The sequence below is a fragment of the Cheilinus undulatus genome, linkage group 3 (assembly GCF_018320785.1).
Source record: "Cheilinus undulatus linkage group 3, ASM1832078v1, whole genome shotgun sequence".
In the NCBI taxonomy this organism is placed as follows: Eukaryota; Metazoa; Chordata; class Actinopteri; order Labriformes; family Labridae; genus Cheilinus; species Cheilinus undulatus.
The window spans coordinates 5,529,700-5,543,991 of NC_054867.1; the positions used below are offsets into that span (position 1 = coordinate 5,529,700).

Here is a 14,292-nt window from a genome sequence, read left to right on the forward strand (position 1 = left end):
TGTTCCATCACATTTAACCCCCCTTTACCACCTTTTAGCAACTTTAACCCTTTTTTGCCATTTTTCTGCCACTTGTAATCTATTTTGCCACCTTCTTTCCTATTTTCACTCACTTTGCCTTTTTTTGGCCACTTTTTTGGCCAATTTTGCCCATTTTTAAAATCTTTTTAACCCATTTTACCATCTTTTCACAATATTAAATCCAATTTGGCCACTTGTAACCCATTTTTGCCACCTTTTTGACACTTTCAACATGTTATTTAGCCACTTTTAACCCATTTTTTGGTCCCTTATGCCAACTGTTACCCATTTTGACTTTGCCTAGCCACTTTTTGCCCAATTTTGCCATGTTTTTTTTCATCACATTTCACCAATTTTTGCCACCTTTTTCCAACTTTTGCCAGTTGTCTGTGCCCCAGAAACTTCTCCCCTTTATCCCCTCTAATGGGCCACCTTGACTGTTGTATTATTCAAAAAGTCTTCTTGTTATTGATATGAATATGATGTGCTTTGAGATTTTGGCTTAACCTTAGGTGTACCTTGGGCGAAAAAGTTTGAAAACACTGTCCTAGGGTCATGAATACCCAAGACACAAAGTCTCACAAGAAAAAGAACTAAAGCTGCCAAACATACAAATCCCAAAGAAGCCTGGCATGCCTTTAACTACCTGAGCAGTTGGAGTGCAAATATATAAACTGGGATCTGGGAAGAACTGCTGAGGATCTACGACTGAGTGAAAGATTAGCCAGGGTTTGTGTCTACACGAAAGCAGTCTAACCCTCTTAATCCTTTCCATCGTTATCACACAAATGCTAACCAAAGATGGGATATTGTCTGGTGTTGTCTGTCAGCTGATGGTAATGATTGTTAGAAACAGGATCTAAGGCTGACAGAAAGCAAAACATAGAAACCAACCCTGTCCAAAAGGGAAAAAGGAACAGCAGGTTTACAGAAATGCCCATGGTTTGTCCATCTGATGATGTAAGTAGCACTATGTAATCTTAAGAGACAAATGTAATGCAGTTCAAAAAGAGTGTGAATACTCTTGAGTAAACTGGGACAAGGTTGGAAAAAAAGTTGGAATGATGATTCAGTTTGAGGGACTAGGCCCACGTTCTGGTCGCACCGAGGCTCCTGTTTGAGCACCAGAGAAGTGGATGTGGTTAGACCAAAATGGTGACTAGTGGGCAGTGAGGGCTTGGCTGGTGGAGAGTCATTGTGTATACTAAGATTTCCTGTTTACTGGTAACTGTTTTTAAGACTGTTTTTGAGGCGGACGCTTTGTCCCAATTCTTTATTTTCTCTGCTTACGTCTGTGGACACCACAGCGTAAGACAGATGGCTAGACACTGAGTCAGACATAATAATAACACACACATGGTAATGAGAATTTAATTGACTGCCTTTTTTGTTGCATTCTGGGTTGTTTGTTTATTGGAAGAAACTTATTTTTTTAGAAATTTCTTTTCTAGTGAAAGACCCCTTTGACCTTTGACACTGGCATTCCAAGGAAACCTATCATGACATGCCCTTTAAAAGCTATGCGTAACCTTTAGTCCAAGAGAGCCGGTAACCCTCAAAGCCCTAAGTGTCTGGCCCTGGCTGTAAGAGACTGACGGTTTTAGGTCATTCTGCTGCCAAGTCACTGAACAGAACTATGCAGACGTCTCACCCTTCTATACCAGCTTGCACAGCCCCTTCGGGGCCAACCTCAAGTGGGAATGAGGCCATAAGCTCTATGTGCGTGTATGCACTAAAGATGGTAATAGAGACGCTAAAGAGGTTACATTTCAAAGAAACCTTATAGACACTGATGGAAAAAGCCAAGCCATTCACCGGTCCAAGTCACAAATGCTGAACTCACTGAGGCACTGACGCATCATCTACAGGCTTAAAAGTTGCTGAAAAGAAAGAACTAGTTCAGTGTGTCCTGTGTGTGAGAGAGAGTCTGAAAGAGTTAGACAATTACCTTCATGCAAGGACAGGGGGGATTAGCTGAGTTAGCATTTCACTGAGTCATGAAGGGGGGAGTAAGCCAGAGCGACAACTTGCAAGGTGTTCAGCTGGACGAACAGACCATTTGTTTCAAACTGATCATTGTTGTTCATACTCTGGACAGAAATCTAAAATTTAAACACGTGAAAGATTCTGATTTCTGTTTCAAGTGCGTTTATAATCAGAGCTGCAATGACCAATTGCATATAAGTTGACTTTGGTGTATGCAGGTAAAACAGTCTATATGGTCAATGACAGATGGAAAGCTATCTAGGAGGGGATGACCTACCAGCTAACACTGATACTATCCTTATGATGCTTTATTCCTCTGTTAATCTGCATTAAAGGGTGATAACAATACACTATAATTTATACATTTAAAATAGAGACAATCAATCCAGCCTCCATTGGAATGGTCATTTAAAAAATCTCTGTCATGATGGTATTTCATCAAACTTTATCAATGGTGAGTAAATCCCTCTGATGTTAATTTCAATCATCTCATACTGCTGCCAGAGTGAAAAGTGAAGTCCCTGTACAACTTACATTCAGCTTCTGATCAGACTCAAAGGTGCACAACTCTCAGACAGTATGAGAGTTGCAGGTGTAAACACCTGCTGTGTTTTTGTTCATGGAAAAGGAAGTCTTGCCTGTATGATGTTTAATGCTATCTTCTGGCTTGATCAGAAATACGAGCATTAACACCCATCCCCAGAGGCATATATCCTGTATCGGACAATAACAAATGATGACTGCTGAGGGATTTCAATGCTGGTTTCAAACTGTAACCTTACATCTCATTCCAAGCATTTCTCTAAGATTTACCTGTAATCAATCATGGTTGACTAGAGAGAGATAAGGCCCTGTACCTTCTATGTCTTCTCTTCCCCAGCTTTACCTCTAGAGGAAATATGTGCAGAGTGTTTTGGAAACTGGAGAAACCGCAGCAGCATGGTGCCTTGGTTGAGGCAGCATGAAAACTTTTTGACCTCAAACCTCTGCATTCCTGGTTTAGTGACGATACCTAACCGCACGGTAATGAAGGCTTCGAAACCACATTGTGTTTTGTTTTCACACTGACTGGCTTGACTTGACTGAAGTGCGCTGCCATTTCAGGTGCTCAAAGAAAGTACACTTATTCCCCTGCCTCCTCCCCTCCTCTCTGTGCCGAGTTCCTGGGGTCCACCATGCTGGCATCAGTATGCGTGTACACAATGTGCCCGGACTGGTCTCCTGGCAGCCGGACACTTCAAACTTTATCTCTATCACAAGCTGCCTTCAGAGTTATACTGTATTTGACCTATCAGCATGACTTTGGCCTGTATTTTTGCAGTGCACATGCACACTGAGTTAAACTCAGAGCAACTGCAGTGAGTCAACAAGAAAAAAAGGACAGCAAGTAATTCTAAATTTAGTTATATAATTTCTCAATGGCAGCATTAATCAAACCATTCTCTGGCAACAAAAGGTTTAACAATGATCACCTTCTACTATTAACTCTATTGTGTCAAAGCATACCAGAAAACAAACAGAAGGGTGTGTAATAGATCACTGGAGATTGTAAGAGTATGTGGCAGCTCTAGGGAAAGGCAGGCAGGCCTTTCATGAGGGAAAGGTTTTGTAAATACCCCCATGTTGCGTCACAACCCTTCCCCAAAGACATGCCATCAGTACAATGACTGACATAAGACAATCTAACCAGGGCTTGCTAGACCAGTTCATTCAAATTCAAAAGAGGCAAGCCCATCCTAAGTACACGTGATGCAGTAAATACAGGTTCTGCTAGGTGATGCAAAAGTGGCACACTGGAAAGAATGTTTTCTGGTACTACAACTTAGCTTTATGTTACAGTCAAAACAGGGCTGGGAGAGAGGAAAATAAAGTTGTTCAGCATCTGAAGGGCTGAATGCTTAACCTCATGGGTGACAGTGTTTTAAAGATAAAGACAAAAGTAGTTTGGCCAAACCAGATTTGTTCCACTCTTCCAAAATACTTCTACAACACCCACAACATTTAACTTTAGAATGGAATTTCTAAGTCTTTTTATTAGGGCTGCCAAAAGATTAGAACTTTTAATCAAGAACAATCTTGGAATTTCTGTAGTTAACCACAATTAATCGCACCCTTTTAATTGCATTCTAAAACTCCTCAATTTTTGCATTTTAATTTTTGTGACTTTTTTACTGTCGTAAACTAAGAGTAACAGACTTAAAGTTTGAGTACAGGTAGATTGAAGACTTTAAAATGAACTTTAACACAAAAAAGAAACTTGTTATGCAGTGAAAAGGAAATATTTGAACAAATGTTTAATAAGACAAGGTTTGGATAACGTTTAACTTGTTCACTAAGCTGTGACATTTTAAAGTGAAATAAGACATTGAGGAGCAGTGGTGGACATATTTTACATCATTGTGACTGCAGGGAGATGCTGACGTGGCTTAACCAAAGTTTGTTTGAAAGCAGAAATAAGGCATGTGATTAATTCCAATAAAAAATATAAGTGCACTAATTGTGGATCATAGTTAATTGTAATTAATACAATTAATCTTGACAGCCCTACGTTTAATCATATTTGAAAAAGACAAAAAGCATCTGGTGCAATTTAAAAAATGAAGCTCCAAAAGGAGAAGCAACCATGATAACCCTTTTACTTTTATTTGCCCAGTTTCTAACCAGAATTGTGTCGAGTTAGACATATGCTATATTGCCAAAAGTATTCACTCACCCATCCAATAATTGAAATCTGGTGTTCCAATCACTTCCATGGCCACAGGTTTATAAAATCAAGCACCTAGGCATGCAGACTATTTCGACAAACATTTATGAAAGAATGGGTCACCCTCAGGAGCTCAGTGAATTCCAGCGTGGTACTGTGATAGGATGCCATCTGTGCAATGGTGGGGAAACTTCCTCGCTCCTAAATATTCCACAGTCAACTGTCAGTGGTATTATAACAAAGTCGAAGCCATTGGGAACAACAGCAACTCAGCCACCAAGTGGTAGGCCACGTAAAATGACAGAGCAGGGTCAGCGAATGCTGAGACACATGGTTTGAGAGGTCGCCAACTTTCTGCAGAGTCAATGGCTACAGACCTCCAAACTTCATGTGGCCTTCAGATTAGCTCAAGAACAGTGCGTAGAGAGCTTCATGGAATGGGTTTCCATGGCTGAGCAGCTGCATCCAAGCCATACATCACCAAGTGCAATGCAAAGCGTCAATTGCAGTGGTGTAAAGCACATCGCCACTGGAACTCTAGAACAGTAGAGACGTGTTCTCTGGAGTGAAGAATTGCGCTTCTCCATCTGGTAATCTGATGGACGAGTCTGGGTCTGGTGGTGCCAGGAGAACACTACTTGTCTGATTGCATTGTGCCAAGTGTAAAGTTTGGTGCAGGGGGGATTATGGTGTGGCATTATTTTTCAGGAGCTGGGCTTGGCCCCTTGGTTTGAGTGAAAGGAACTCCAAATGCTTCAGCATACCAAGAGATTTTGGACAATTCCATGCTCCCAACTTTGTGGAACAGTTTTGGGGTGGCCCCTTCCTGTTCCAACATGACTGTGCACCAGTGCACAAAGCAAGGTCCATAAAGACATGGATGAGAGAGTTTGGTGTGGATGAACTTGACTGGCCTGTACAGAGTCCTGACCTCAACCCGATAGAACACCTTTGGGATGAATTAGAGCGAAGACTGAGAGCCAGGCCTTCTCGTCCAACATCAGTGTGTGACCTCACAAATGCGCTTGTGGAAGAATGGTGAAAAATTCCCATAAACACACTCCTAAACCTTGTGGAAAGCCTTCCCAGAAGAGTTGAAGCTGTTATAGCTGCAAAGGGTGTACTGATGCATATCAAACTTTTGGATTAAGAATGGGATGTCATTTAAGTTCATATGCAAGTCAAGGCTGGTAAGCCAATGCTTTTGGCATTATAATGTATTTTGGCATTACAAGTCTTCAATGAATGATGTGCTCACTGCTTTGAGGATGCAATATATGACCAAAAAATCCTTTCTGGATATTTTTCTTGGCATATTGGGGATAGGCAACATACACTGTGATTGTGTTTGCTTTAAAGAAGCAAACAAATTTTTGTTACTAAATTTCCACATCCATAATAAGCTGTCAAACTTTCTTTATTCTACCATTTGTTTTGAAATCATAAAAATCTCCATTGTATCACTAACCGTTGGCATCAAATGTGCACACATCTCATAATCTTCAGTCATGTTTTAATAAAAGAGAGAAAGAGCACTGTCTAATTTTCAAAACACATTTACAACATTTTAAAAACTTTAAACAGTGAGGAAAAGCATTGCTTCTCACTAGGTCCTACCACTGTTTGAATTGTTGGCAATGTGCAATTTACACTGTGTTCAGGAGTTTGCCTGCAATTTTTGGCATCAATATATTTTCATTTTGAACAATAATATCAACTCCTCTAATTTAAATAAGGTAAATAAAATGATGATTTCCCAATTACACTTGATGTTTTAAAAAGATAGTCTTGTCAATAAGCATATTTCTGTTAATGGTTCTTTCTGTAAATAACATTTTTGCTCAGTATTAAGCCTGGCTTTTTATTTTTCAGGTCTTCATCAGCATAAACCATGTCGATGTAAATGACACTGTCCTAACTCATCTTGTTTGAAAATACATTAATATATCTCACAGAATAGAGAATATATATGATGAGATAACTCACCTGGACGATGTCTAGCACCATTCCAGCAGCCACTGTCCCAAACCCTGCCAGCAGGAAGGGGAACACCACCTGCAGTCCGATGGTGAAGGAGGTCTCTTTCAGTGGTGCTGGTGGTTCTGGGCTGTGGTCAGTGCTGGTGTCATCACTCTCATTACTCTGGCTTGCGTTCTCCAAGAGAGCGTCCTCCTCCCGCTGTCCTTTAGCATTGGCCCGGCAGTCCATGGCCACCACAATCTCAGACCTCTCCTCATCCTCCCCGTTCTCAGCAGCCCTCTCGTTGAAATTTGTAACCTCTGTGAGCTCGAGCTCGACCCCTGTACCTGGGCTCACCTCCTCTGGGCCCTTGGTGAGGATCACCGGGTGTACGGCGCTGTTTGAGTTGAGGAAGGCTGGGGTAAGGGGGCCTCCCTCTTTCTTCACCTCAATGGCCCCAGATGACATGTCGATGTCGGGGACTTTGTCTTGTTCTTTCGACCAAAGTACCATGCGGAAGCCTTTTGAAGACAATGGGCTTGAAAAAGAAACGGTAAGGTTGCCTTGGCCTGACAGTTTTGGGGAAATTTGACAGGAATTGGCTACCTGATCTGGTTTTACACCTGATCAGTCCAATTGATTTATCCCATTAAAGAGGCTTACAAGGTGTGGGGGTCGCTATTAAAGACCAAGAGAAAACTGCTCTGTAGGAAAAAACCTGCAGCAAGGCACATGCAGCCGAGTGTCTGCAGAGCCCGTGTTCCTGTCGGTGCTTCGGGAGCAGAACCAGTATGTTCTCCATTCACTGCAGGGTGCTTAGGGTAGTCAACAGCAAAAAGAAGAAAGCATACTGTTTCAAAACAGTAGAGAAAGGAAAAACAAAGGAAGTTAGGGACTCACCAAAGAAATCCCCTCCAGTCACTTCTAAAAAGTCCTTTAAAGCAAAGTAAAAGCTGAAGAAAAAAATAAATCAGAAGTCTCTGGTCTTATTGCGGTGCAGACTGGTCATGCTCTCGGTTCACTGATCATGTCAGACTGGTCGGTGTACTGGGCTGGGGATGTCTCACCTTACACCACGTGGCTCCTGGCAGGTTTTCAAGCAAGAGATATTTAAAGACCTGCAGTATGAAGATTGAATTACGGGTTGCGGGGAAAGCACTGCACCTCCAAGCAAAGTGGACAGTCACCTGGGAAAGGAACAAATTCATTGATTATTCAAATGTCAAAATTTTCCATTACCAGTACAGAATCATTTCTTATTATCACTAACCAGTAGACCACAGCTGAGATTTAACAGTCTGATTAATTCATTAGTCATAATCAACTCTAAAGGAAGGATGTATTCTTTTTAAAATATATACATTTAGTAATGTAAAACAAAGTGATTTCTTTGGTTTACATGTACATTATACATAAAACCAGTGCTGTAGTGCAGGGTATAACCTACAAGGAGTTTACCCATTTACTTTTGTATCCATAGAGTATATCCACTTCTAAATAAAGAGTATATAAATTAAGGGTATACCCACTTCTGCATACACCACCACACCACTGTATAAAATGTTTATTAAACAGTCACAGTAATGTAATGACCTCTGCACTGAGCTCTACATTGCACACACTGTAAATGCTCCCCATTACTCAAAAATATGTATACTTTCAAATTTAAATTACTTCTCCCGACTGCACAACACAGTAAAAGGGCGGTTCCAACAATTAAGAAAAGTAACAAAAATACATTTTGAAGTGCAAAAATTAAACTAGCAGAGCTTCAGACCTAAAACTATTGTCCTTAAGGCCAGTGTTAATTTTGGCAGCTATTTTTAATTTTAGTCTTAGTTTTAGTCACATTTTAGTCATTTCTAGCCTTTCTAGTTTTAGTCACGTTTTAGTCATTTCGATTCTTTTTAGTTTTAGTCACGTTTTAGTTGACAAAAACTCAAAAAGTTTTAGTCTAGTTTTATTCCATAAAAAGTTCTCACATTTTAGTCTTTACTTTTAGTCCAAGCATTTATTTTCTAAGCTAAATCTGGTACCAAATCATGGTAGTGTGTTCTCTGCACCCTGCTAAACCTGGGGTCCCTGCTTTCTACAGCTAAGTGGCAGAAGAGCTGCAGATGCATTGTTTTTTCACAGATTTACCCACAGTGGAGAAATAGCACGGATTTTGAATGTCCGATGAAAACTACATCACATTTTAGTCTAATTTTAGTCATCTTGACAAGTCATCACAAATCTATTTTTGTTAGTTTTAGTCTAATTTTAGTCATGGAAAAAAAGGCTGTTGAAGAACATTTTAAGTCATAGTTTTAGTCGACAAAATTAACACTGCTTAAAGCACACTTAAAGTTTAAGGAATGAGAATGGGAAAAAATGCAATAATGCTACTACTGCTTAGGTAGGTCTGTCTGTTCTGCTTTAAATGGACTCATTTAATGCTCATCTTAACATTACATAATGCCAACATGTACTAGCAGCAATTTTAAAGAAATATTCCTTTCTGCCAATACAAAAAAACTTTTCAGGCCAAGATCTGCCTGATATACAGGTTTGTCCCAAGGAATCCTACTGTATAAGATGTGTTATGATTACACAAAACTCCTTCATGGAGATTGGTTGACTGTTATACTGTGTCCAAATCAGATGGAACAGCAGTTAGGTAAAATAATCTAAAAAGCCCAAACTTCGCACATTAACATCAAATAGGCTAATGCACCTGCAAGAAATGTAAAGAAAAAACATTCAGCATTTTTTCCCATTCTCAGTGTACCTCTTCAAGCACTGTGACCCTGCTTTAAGGATTCCACTACCAATTATCTGCAAGTCCCGCCAAAGTACAATGACATATAAAGCCAATGAAAACTGACATTATGGCAGGTGTGAGGAGAGACAAACAGCGACTTTAAAAATACTTTCATCCAGCACCCAATTTCCTGACGACGGCTAAAAATATTCTACCATTAGCAGAAGTGCTGCGTACATCCTCTGGAATCAGTGTGACACCACAGTCAAGACAACTCCACTGCGGAGGAAGCATTTCCCGTCATACCTTTCGGAATAATATCCCAGTGCTAGCAGGAATGCGGTGGGAAAACGTCTTTCAGAAATTCAACGACATAACAATTATTGATGTGCATAAAACAAGGGAAAGACGGCGTTTTTCCCTGACAGGATAAGTTGATACATTGCAGTTAAAGTGTAAAAACACTGACATTTCAACGCCCTAAACCGATTTAAATGACTTATATACCTAGTCTTCTGTCTACAACTACGCTACTGCAGTTAGGTTTAGGGTTAGCATACAGCTTTGTGGAAAACACGACATAAAAACAGCTCTTTATACCGACGCTATTATATTCTTCAAGTTACAGAAAGAGAGCTTTGGTACAGCAACGAATGACGACTCTTATTTTGAAGGTCCAAGGACGAGCGTCGTGTCTTACTGTAGTTATTTTGACGCAGCTTTCCTCCGCCCGCATGTTGCGACATCCGCACACAGACTTTTCCCCGCTGAAACAATCCTCTGTTTAGTAGTCAGGACCAATACCACCCGAACCCAACATGGCAAAGGCGTAAATTAGTGCTCCCCTGGTCAGCAGTGAATAGACGAGCCCTCCTTTCTATTCTACTGCTCATTTAAACGAGGGCATGGGGCTCTCTGTTCCAGCACCGGGCTACAGCCCATGTCACTGCCACTATCACCACGAGTGTTAATCTCACACATGTGAATGCAAATGAACCATAATATTTCAATTCAGACAACCGTCACATCGCCTTTACCGACGGAAGAATGCAGGTGTTAGAGTTTGAGTTAGCAAGTGGCACATTCCGTTAGAAAAACGTGACTCCAAGCCGGTTTCTCGCTCAACCGGATAAAATTACAGCTCAAACGTCCAGCAGATAGTAAAATAAAAAAGCCCCTCGGCTGAGATTACCTTTTTCTATCGGTGGTCCGGAGAGGAGAAGCGGGCGAACCGGAATGATGAGCTGTAAGAACACGCTGACTCGAGTGGCTTGGATGTAGATGAATCCTCCACCTCTTGGTAAAGCGCTCAAGCTGAGGCGTGGACGCCGGTGCGCACGCCTTATGTACGTTACCGGCTCCTCTCCCACAGCTGCCTTAATGGTTAATGAAGGTTAATGGTTAAACCCTCCCTCCCGCGCTGGTAAGGCTGGCTCCCAGTCACTCCCGACCCCGTCACATTGCACCCGTCCAGTGGCCCCCGCCGCCCGGCTTCTTTGATGCGCATCTATAATACACCCGTCCGGTGCAGGGGGCCAGGAAGCAGAGGCGGGCCCTCCCTCTCCACGCTCTGGACTCACGATAGGGGAGGGTGGGCGCAACTGTAACACACTCAGTTCCTCCTATAAGAAACAAGCAGTTGGAGAAGGTACTATTCACACCACAGAAAATCATGGTACCAAAGCTACAGCAACATGGCAAAAGTAGCTACACCCAGGTCAAAGTTCATGGGGAATCAATGATTAAAATGTCAATGCCATTTTTTCAGACTCTCTAAATACGTTGAGGTCATCATTTACTACAGCCCATAATGTGAAATCTCTAAATGTTATTTTTCATTAAATGTTGGACTGTTTGCCCACACAGTCCATCACAAAATGGCGAATGTCAAGCCATTACTGATTAACAGCTCAGCTTTTAAGAGGCACCTATTTATACCCAATCATGATACTATCATCTGTTACCATTTAACCTACTAACTCCCAATTTCTACATACAACGGCTGTGCCGTGCTCCATGGCGCCACAGTTTAGCTCTGACTGATGGCGAGCATCTCACCCTCTGGAAGCTGTCTGGAGAGCTGCGCCGTGATGTGCAGCCCTGATCAGAGGGCAGAGATGATAGAAAAACTAGGAGTTCACTCAGGAATACAGTAGTATGTCAACAGCAGATTATTTTACCTTTTTGAGGTTCTTTTTTCTTCTTTTAACAAAGAAATGTTGTCAAGTTCTGATAAAACTAGCGCTTTAGCAGTATCCACGCTAAGCTCTTCCGCCATAATTGCACCGGCCTCTTGTCGCTGCTTGCTTACATCATGACTCCACTGCACCTGAAAGTACTGCCCCTTGTCGCTGATTGGTCCTGTCACTTTCAAAACGGCTCAAAAAGAAGCTTTGCAAGATGGATTTACCGGTAAAAAACAAGGAAACGGGCATATCCATCTGCTTTGTAAGGTTACTTTACCTCGTCTGTCGAAAGTAAAAAGCTAACGTCATGCTATATTGAACTACAACAGGGTAGACTGAATTTACGTCATCACAAGCGGATACAACGGCTCAGTTGCCGCGCTTTGGATGATGACGTATGTAGTCCCTGTTAAATGTCTTTTAGCAACTGCCTTTATTAAGACGTGAAAAGATGCACAATTCAAAGGTGGGGCATGTTTCAGATGTATTTTATGTTGTAGGATAAAACGTTAAACTCTTCTGAACTTGTGTTCACCACAGACCTTATTTCAGGCATTTAACTGAAAACCCATTCAAAATTCCCTTAGACTTTCAGATGAGGGAACCGGAAGTGCTAAAATGCGAACTTACTTTCGCATTTTAGGACTCATTCCTGCACCACTCTATAGACCTGCAGCGTATCTCCAATGAACTGCAGCAGAGTGGCATTTCAGGGACGTGCCGGTGCTGGACTAGAGCACGGGCAGTGGAACCGCTTTGACTGACAAGAGAGGGAGCGATTTGCTCCGCAGTACGATTCGGCGGATCACAGTAGAAATTTCAGGTAACTGTCCAAAACTTTCCTGGTCTTTTTTTGCTACTGTCCCAACCTGTTTGGAGTGTGTGGCAGTTACCAAATTTAGAATGTCTCTATAAAGGAGTAAAAACTTTATCAGTTTAGATGTTAAATCTTGTCCTTTTGCTGTTTTTGATAAAGGTTAAAAAGAATTTGCAAGTCACTGTATTTTGTTTTGATACGCATTTTACACAACATACTAACTTTTTTGGAATTGGGGACTGTAGATTAAAAGTTTAATCTGGTTAATTATTCCATGCAGACTTATTTCGAGCATTTAAAATAATCCATCAAGCTCTCTGATACATCTGTCTACATCACAAATGGAGGGGGGGGGGGGGGGGTCGTCTAGGTCAGTTAACAAAAAGCTGACTGCTCAGGGAGTGGTTAACTTCAGGGGTCTGGACCGTAGTCTGCTCTTTTATTTTGTGGTGGTTGAAAACACAATTTATGTGGACCATCTCACAGCTTCATCAATAAAACAGCAATAATTCAGAAACAACATTGCTACCACAAACAACAGAATATTAACTGTTGATTCTAGTTTAAAGCCAAAATTTGTACTCACAGCCACCTAAAACAAAAAAGACAGGACTTAAAATGTGAATTCTGGCGCGCCAGTAGTCGAGTGGTTAAGGCGCATGCCATATACGCAGGCGACCCGGGTTCGAATCCGGCCCGTGGCACTATTTCCTGCATGTCTCTCCCCGCTCTCTCCCCTGTTTCCAACTCTATCCCCTGTCCTATACTATCGAATAAAGGCCAAAAATAAATCTTTAAAAAAAAAAAAATGTGAATTCTATCTCTCTACAGGGGTTTTAGAATTGTGTGCAGTACCGTGACTCACAAGCTTGGAAAAATAACCAAGAAGCATCTTTGAAGGGTTCTATTACATATGTGGATAGACCCAGCGACTTTCATTTTTTCACAGAGCATAAACACGTAAATTTCCCTTGTACTCTTGATGACTCCATTTTGTCTTGTTCTGCAAATTTTTTCAGGGAAGAGAAAAAATAAATGCATCAGTATAAGGAGCTGTCCTCCTTTACTCCATCTCTGAACTGAACCTCTGAACCTTTAGCTTCACAAGCGCTCTCAGTGTCCAAAAAACAAATCCCACTGACTAACAATGGTACGACACTGATCATGCCTTTATTTCTGTTCCAAGAGGGAAACAAATTGCCCAGCTGTGTTCAGATCCAAATGAGTTAATTTTCAGACCTTAATCCCTTTGCAGTTTCGAGGAGAATTCAGTTATGACCCTAACTCCCCTTGGTATCCGTACGTACGGACTTAACTTCTCTGGCTATCTCTACCACAAATCCCCATGTGGGGATCTTTAAAGATCCCGTGTTTGACTGCAGGCACCCCAACTTTTCTTCCATCCCCATTTTTCTTTGTCTATTTGTCAGGGCGTCCTCTTGTTTCTTCGCTTTGAGTTTCATGCTCCACATATGACTCGCGCTCCAACTCCATTTTCTGTGTCAACCCAACACAATGAGACAAAAAAGGAGATTATATAGTGGTTTGGCCAAACCACATGAATCACAAAGGGGTAAAAAAAATGGATGGAAACTAAACTAAATGCAACTAACCCAAATCTCCCGCATGACATCAGAGCACATGGTCTGCTCCAAAGATCTGGCTCCAGCATAGCAGAGTTCTGGTTCCTTCAACTAGTTCTTTTGGGTCAGAAAGGTTCCTAACCAAGGGAAACGACTGAGAAGAATTTCAGTGTTATCCATGATAAAGATGAAGTGTGAAGAGTGATCATGAGCTATTTTTTCCATCAAAAGTTAAAAGAATAAAATAGATAAATAGTTTATCTGTACAGGTGAAGTCCTACTAGCTACTTTAG

The 14,292-nt window shown here is 41.3% G+C and overlaps 1 protein-coding gene across 1 annotated transcript in view; it reads right to left on the bottom strand.

The window, feature by feature from the left end:
• Positions 1-10,856, bottom strand: part of slc41a1 (solute carrier family 41 member 1) — a 52,156-nt gene extending 41,300 nt beyond the window's left edge. Inside the window, exons 1-2 of the mRNA XM_041783388.1 lie at positions 10,606-10,856; positions 6,698-7,857 (exon numbers count right to left, since the gene is read on the bottom strand). Coding sequence (XP_041639322.1) covers positions 6,698-7,183 — 486 coding nt within the window. The 5' untranslated portion in view covers positions 7,184-7,857; positions 10,606-10,856. The remainder of the gene's footprint in view (positions 1-6,697; positions 7,858-10,605) is intronic.
• Between the last annotated feature and the right edge of the window lie 3,436 nt (positions 10,857-14,292).